This window comes from Colossoma macropomum, unplaced genomic scaffold (assembly GCF_904425465.1).
Source record: "Colossoma macropomum unplaced genomic scaffold, Colossoma_macropomum, whole genome shotgun sequence".
Taxonomy (NCBI): domain Eukaryota; kingdom Metazoa; phylum Chordata; class Actinopteri; order Characiformes; family Serrasalmidae; genus Colossoma; species Colossoma macropomum.
In genome coordinates this window covers 3,029,045-3,036,385 of record NW_023494808.1, presented here as the reverse complement: position 1 = coordinate 3,036,385, position 7,341 = coordinate 3,029,045, and the positions used below count along the sequence as shown (strand labels likewise).

At 36.6% G+C, this 7,341-nt stretch overlaps 1 protein-coding gene across 1 annotated transcript; it reads right to left on the bottom strand.

Moving 5' to 3' along the window:
- Positions 1-216: 216 nt before the first annotated feature.
- LOC118797716 (hypha-specific G1 cyclin-related protein 1-like) lies at positions 217-6,900 on the bottom strand. Its single transcript, XM_036556983.1, has 7 exons — positions 6,808-6,900; positions 6,144-6,470; positions 5,900-5,992; positions 2,403-2,498; positions 1,547-1,651; positions 1,377-1,423; positions 217-1,281 (listed from the first exon to the last, which is right to left on the bottom strand). Exons 1-7 carry the CDS (start codon positions 6,848-6,850, stop codon positions 217-219), a joined length of 1,776 nt encoding a protein of 591 aa, XP_036412876.1. The 5' UTR covers positions 6,851-6,900.
- Between the last annotated feature and the right edge of the window lie 441 nt (positions 6,901-7,341).

Sequence of the window (7,341 nt, the reverse complement as noted above, 5' to 3'; positions counted from 1 at the left end):
GTCTTGATTTCATGGTGCCACATGCATGACTCTGTGCTGAGCCTGTAAACAAAATTCTCTCAGGTCTCAAGTTTTTGTTAAACCCTGGGGTTCCCTTCCAGTTGTTTTCCTTGTGTAAGTATAAAACCATTTCAATGTCAATTTAAAAGTAAATCAGTGATTTATGCAACAAAGTAGGACAAGTGACAGCTGAGAAGCTTGATAAAATTCATTGGGTTACAGTTCATTAGTGTTGAGATTTAGACTCAGGTAGACTGAATCTGACTGGTTGGTTTTGGGATTCATGATCTGGTAGACTGAATTAGATTGAGTAGTACTGGGGTCTTGGCTTTGAGGGACTGAATTTAATAGGTTTTTTTTGGGATTCATGATCTGGTAGACTGAATCAGACTGGGTGGTGTTGGGGTTTTGGCTTTGATGGATTGAATCTGATTGGTTCTTTTTGGGATTCATGATCTGGTAGACTGAGTCAGACTGGCTGGTGCTGGGGTCTTGGCTTTGATGGACTGAACTTGATTGGTTCATTTTGGGATTCATGATCTGGTAGACTGAGTCAGACTGGCTGGTGCTGGGGTCTTGGCTTTGATGGACTGAATCTGATTGGTTCAATTTGGGATTCATGATCTGGTAGACTGAATCAGACTGGCTGGTGTTGGGGTCTTGGCTTTGATGGATTGAATCTGATTGGTTCTTTTTGGGATTCATGATCTGGTAGACTGAATCAGACTGGCTGGTGTTGGGGTCTTGGCTGTGATGGACTGAACTTGATTGGTTCATTTTGGGATTCATGATCTGGTAGACTGAATCAGACTGGGTGGTGTTGGGGTCTTGGCTTTGATGGATTGAATCTGATTGGTTTGTTTTGGGATTCATGATCTGGTAGACTGAATCAGACTGGCTGGTGTTGGGGTCTTGGCTTTGATGGATTGAATCTGATTGGTTCAATTTGGGATTTATGATCTGGTAGACTGAATCTGTTTGGTTGTTGTTGGGATGTAAATTCAGCTGTCCTAATTTTGACTTTTTTGTATTAGGGTTTATTCTCTGGTAGACTGGATCTGATTGGTTGGTTCTGGGTGTTACACTCATATAGAGTACATCAGATTGTTGGATACTGGTGTGAACACTCTGATAGACTGTGTCTGACTGGCTGGTATCAGGGTTCCCACTGTGATAGACTGAGTCTAACTGGCTGGTTTCGGGGTCCTCTCTTTGGTAGACTGGATTGATTATCATGGACTGGTAATTTTCAGATGGATGGTTTTCATTGTTGGTTCTATCCTATACAAATAAACACAATATAAATTCCAGAGCAGTGTTGATGGTATCCTCAATCAGAATAAAAGAGTCATAAACAGTGAATGTCATTCACTTACCTCATGTCTTCTGGAATCCCTCTGTGGTATTATCGAGCTAAGAGAGCCTGTAAGGAAAACATTTTTTTTTGTTAATTGTTATTGGTTATGTTTAATAATCTTGCTCTGTGTGTGTGTGTGTGTGTGTGTGTGTGTGTGTGTGTGTGTTTGTGTAAATGTATTTATATGACCTGATAATGTATTTAAATTCTTCCATCGTGTGCAGAACAGCACTAGAACACTGAGAGTGATTCCAGAGACCAGCATTGAAACACACACATACAGAATGATGGAACCTGGAATCAAAGATTCAATTGAATTAAACATTAATCACCTCTACAGGCACTTTAAATTCATGCATAAAAACAAAGAAGAAGGACATAAAATATTTGGAAAATATTTGGAAATTAAGAAGACATTTAAAGTAGTTCAGTATCCTTGCTGTCACGCAAATCCTTGTATCTCCATCTTCGTCATTTTTTAAATATTTTTGCATAATTTAAACATTTGCTTAATTTGAAAATTTCCCTGTGCCTTGTGTTAAAATTTCATGATGATCAGACGAACATAAAATTGGAAAAAATGTGTGATATTGACTGCCTAACAAATTAAGATTTTTTCCATTTTTGGACGTTTTGGAGATACAAGTTTTTCTTTCCACACTGACAATATGTGGATAACACAGAAAAACAAAGAGAAAGAGAGAAAAAAAATAGAATTAGCATGTCAGATATCTCTTTTGCTGCAGTGCTGAAAGACCATTCCACAGCAGTGACCCCTTTTTTGAAGCTAGGTTTAATACCAACATTTATAATCATCAACATGTAGCATTAAAACAGCAACACTTCAGAATATCATAGATTAATAATTAAAATTAAATTATAATAGTGAATAATTCAGTCTTTTTTTTATAATTCAGTTTTTTTTTTTTTAAATTCTGCTAGTAAATGTTCTTATATTCAGGAGCAAAGATGTAAACTCACGAAGTACTTAAGATGAGACAGGAAGGATATAAACAGTGTTTAAGTTATCTAAACTTTCATGTACCTGGAGAAGGAGGCAGTTGTGCAGACTCAGAATTCACTGAGGTATTAACAGAGAGTGTTGGAGTAGACTGGGAGACATTACTGTCATCAGATGTTTCTGAATGATGGAAAATACAGAACTTCAATTAATTTATACTTTCTAGACTAAATAAAAATAATCTAGTGTTCTAGTGGTTTCTGTAGCTATGCTTTTTATTCAGGTCAAGTGGTAGACCTTTCAAAGCTAGCAGAGCTGATGTGCATACACAGTGTCATCAAACTCATATGGGTCCAGAGTAGTATTGTCATTATATGTAAAAATACTATGAATACAATGTACATTTGAACACGGAAGGTTTTACTCTCTCTATACATTAATTTAGGTGAGATTGTGATCATGTCTGTAACTACCATGAGGTCACCAAGTTCGAGTCTCCTGTAGTTGAAGTTTTAGAATGGTTTTCAATGTGGAAACAGTCATGAAACCACCAAATCAAAGGGGCTGACTCTCAGCTGACCTCAGATCAGATGTGGCTTGGCCGTGAGACTTACTTGACCACTATGTTTATCTCTGTAGAAAGATGCTACACTACACAGAGTGACTTTGACTTGAGTGCAACTCATATGAAAGGCCTACATATGACATTTTGTGTAGGGAGCAGTTTTTTAGGCTTGACCTTCAGATATGTGCTGGCACAGCATTATACCCAAATAACTGGACTAAACATACATTCATCCTATTTTCCACTTCCTTTTTTTTTCCCATGCCCCTATGCTTTAGCAATTTCTGTCTACTTTGCACTTCTTTCACCTCAGAGGGTTCATGCAAGAGGGTAAATGCTTTGTTTTTCAAAAATTGATTAATTTCTTAGTTTTATTTAGTTTGTTTCTTTATCTTTTATTTAATATACTTCCAATGCATATACAGTGCCTTCCACAAGCAGTGGCAACCCTGGTAATCATGAGCAAATAAGCTGTAAAAAAATTCTTATTTACTTATTCTTTTGATCGGTCCCACTTTATACTGTCTCTAATAACTCTGCAGTTACATGGGAACTGCATATACAACAACAACTTGACTACTAATGATTTAATCACTGTTACAGATGGATTAGAGAAGTACACCTTATGCAATTACACATGTACCAACTTCAGTTTTGCCTCATGTAATTACATATGTGTATCTGAATAGGCATAAAAGCCTATTCTCTCTAATGTAATTACACATGGGTAATAAGATTAATGTAGTTACATTTGTAATCAGACTGGAACGGCAGTTTTCAGTTTCAGCTTTTCTAACACTTAGCTAGCATTTATGTTGTTAGTGCTGACATTGTAACCAGTTTCAGCTTTAAACCAGTGTGTAATGTGACAGAACAACAGAATGTCCCCTTATCTTAACATGCAACATTTATGACATCAATTAAATGTGTTGCATTAAACCCAAAGCAATGTCTACATTACCACTACATTATTACACAGTACCTACATAACAAATATACAGGAACTGTCCACTTATTTTAAGAGTAACTTTAACATGACACTACAGGAAAGTTCCTGTGTAGTTGTTATAAAGGTACAGTGTAATTACAGAATGGTATTAATCAATGTGATGTGATTAGATTGCCTTGTTATAACACATTTATTCCACAGTAATCATGCAAAACATAACACATAAAAAATGTTATGTAAAACATACTTTAACTGCTGGAAAAGACTTCTGATCTGTAGTGTATCAAAAAGATATACTCGTGTAATTACATAGGCTGTACTTCTGTAATTCATTTGTAACATTGACTAAATCATCAGTAGTTAGTGTTGTTGCATATGTTATTCATGTATAACTACACAGTTATTATAGATGCTTACTACAAAGTGGGACCTTTTGATTTTTCATTCAAAATATTAGCAAAAACCTAAAGCTCCCCTTTATATAAAGTATTATGATTATGATTGATTCATGTTTTGTGTTTTACTGTTCACCTGAGCTATTAGGAACAGAGATGTTAAATGTCTGCTGGGAACAGGACGTAAACTAACCCCACGCACAGTGAAGAGGATGGTTCAAATGCACAAAGAATCTCCAAGGATCACAGATGGAGAACTGCAGATGTTAGGTCTTGGGATCAGAATGTCTCCCAAACTACAAAACACCATTTATAAAACCACAAGTTTTTTGGGGGCCTGCCAGAAGAAAGCCCTATGGTTTGCCAAACATTACTGGAACTTTCAGTGGGATCGTGTTCTGTGATGAGATGAGACCAAAACAGAGCTTTTTGGTGATAAACACCAGAGGTGAATTTGCTGTGGACACAAAGACAGCCATGCAGAAAAGTACCTCATGCTCACTATGAGTTATGGTGGTGGATCTATGATCCCGAGTGGCTGTTTTTTGACCAAAGGCCCTGGACAATTTATTAGGATACATGGTATCTCCATCAAGTACCAGCAGAAATAAAAAAAACCTGATGCCTCAGCCTGGAAGCTTAAACTGGGCCATAGTTTGGATCTTTCAGCAGGACAATGATTCAAAGTAGCCTCAAAATCAACACAAGAATGGTTCACTGACCTCAGAATTAACATTCTGCCATTGACACATCAGTCCCTCCTCTAAAAAATATCTATTTCCTGATAAGATTTAGGTTTTGTTCTACTCAATGTACTTCAAATAATGCTTAAATTGTTGTTAATATTTTGAATGAAAGTTCAAAAGGATAAGCAATGAGGAATGTTTTTACAGCCTGTTTTGCTGATGTTTATCAGCGCTGCCAATATTTGTATAGGGCATTGTATCTACTTCAACTTTACACACATATTGTCTTTAGAGTTATGCATGTGAATTTTTCAGCAGAAACAAACATCAACGGGTTTTATTTTAACATGAATACTTTGTTTCAAAGCTCGTGTTGGCTGTTACAACTTTGAGGACTTTATAGTGAGACGTCATTAGTTTTTTTACAACATTGTGGTTCAATTTTGGTCTATTCCTCTCAGCAAAACATCTTCGATTGCCCAAAGTTACAAAGGTCCCTCTGTTAGACTCGCAATTGCAAAACCTCAGTCAGCACATTTGCTACATAGGATTGGTGAGTCATGAGATTCCACAACAGACAACAGTACAACAAACAACAAAGACAAAAGCATCTGAGTGTTTTCTCTCACTATATACAAATGAACTTGCTATGCTTTCCTTTGGATTCACAATAACATCCTATTGTTCCACTGTCCAATGAGTAAGAATGTATACTGAAACAATTCTGACATATAAACAGATTTCTGACATATATAAATCACAGGATTAAGTAACATCCTTTACATGTCTTTAGTGTTTACATTTTCAGCAGCACAATAATAATTACCATTCGCTATTTTCTCATTAGCAACATCTTGAAGAGGAATCAAACTTCACTTCACTTGGCTGACTTATATATGCCTTTGTTTGCTCCTCAATGAACCACTGATCAACTGGAATCCTGAATACCTCAAATACATTTGCAGACTGAGATAAAGAACACATACCTGTAGTTGAGAGATGAGGAAGATGTGTGGTTTGTGTCTCCACTGATGATGGAGGAGAATATGTGGGGGAGACAATGGAAGAATTTGAGGAATCTGAACAATGGAAATGATACAGTGTAAAATTAGTTTGCATACTTTTTTTTTTCTCACTGGAGACACAATAAGACTAACTCAACACCCTTTATTTTGTTATCAGCATTTCTGCTTTGAGAGTGTAGAAGTGTTGAAATCAGTCTTGACTCACCCAGTTTAACCAGTAATAGCATCTCTGTGTAAAGATCAGTACGTAGAGTCCTCTGTATCCCACACCAGTATGTTCCTCCATCCTCTGGTCTCAGATCAGTGATGTTGATGGTGAAGACTCTGGCTGCTGTGTCATCATTCAGAGAGAATCTCTGATCTTCAGCAGATCCAGACCGAACAGGAATGTCTTTAGTTCCCCAAGGCAGAGTAGAACATTCTCCTCTGCAGAGATACTTTATGTTGGTCTCATATCCAGAATCATAGGAGCATTTAATCTGAACTGACTGTCCTCTGTGTCCAGTTACAGTAGTTACAGCACTGATTCCAGCTGTAAAAGAAGAGATAATGTATTAGAGAATAATAAACACCTGAGGTCTGATACATTATTCAGCCAGTAAAGAGATACAAGATGAAAAGTAAGTGGAGATTCTCACTGGAAACCCTGTAAAATCTTTGTAAAAGCTGTTGGTCTAATAAGCCTGAGATTATGAATGACTACAAAAGCTACACACAAACATCTTACTGAGATAATAACAGCATGAAGACACACGAGAGAAGGAGAAAATGTTCATTTGCTTCTTTGGCACTGTTGTATGTTACTGAGTTTGTAAGATACACTCTTCATTTAACAAAATTTAACACGAAAACTGAAAATTAAAACTCACCAGGAGAGAGGATGGCCACAATGATGATCGAGATGATGGTCATGTTTAAATTGAAATTAAACTCTCGTACAGGTCAGTTTACACATGACAAACTGTCCTTATAAATGAAACTAAACAAGAAGCTTGTCATATGAGCTTTCAGCACTTCCTCATTTCACAGAAACGTAAAAAAAGGGAAACTCCATCGATTTGTCGACATTTCTGAGTAATTGAATCATTAAGATGCAAGTAAAGTCATCCAGAGTGGTTTAGTGTAAAATGCTCTGTTGATGAGAATTCTAGCTCACAGAAAGTTATTCTGTGAAATGGTTATAAATACGCTGCATGATGCATGAGATTAGTTTTCATTTGAGCTCATGCGTGGTGGAGAGGTACATACAAGGTAAAACAGTCCCCAAAGAACATTTTTTTCAGATTTATCACTATTTTACCATCATCAACATCCTATATAAAAGCTCAGAAAGCATGTGTAGGTTCAATGGTGGTTTTGGATAGTAAATAAAATGTCTATATTTGTGTTGTAGCCATAGCGAC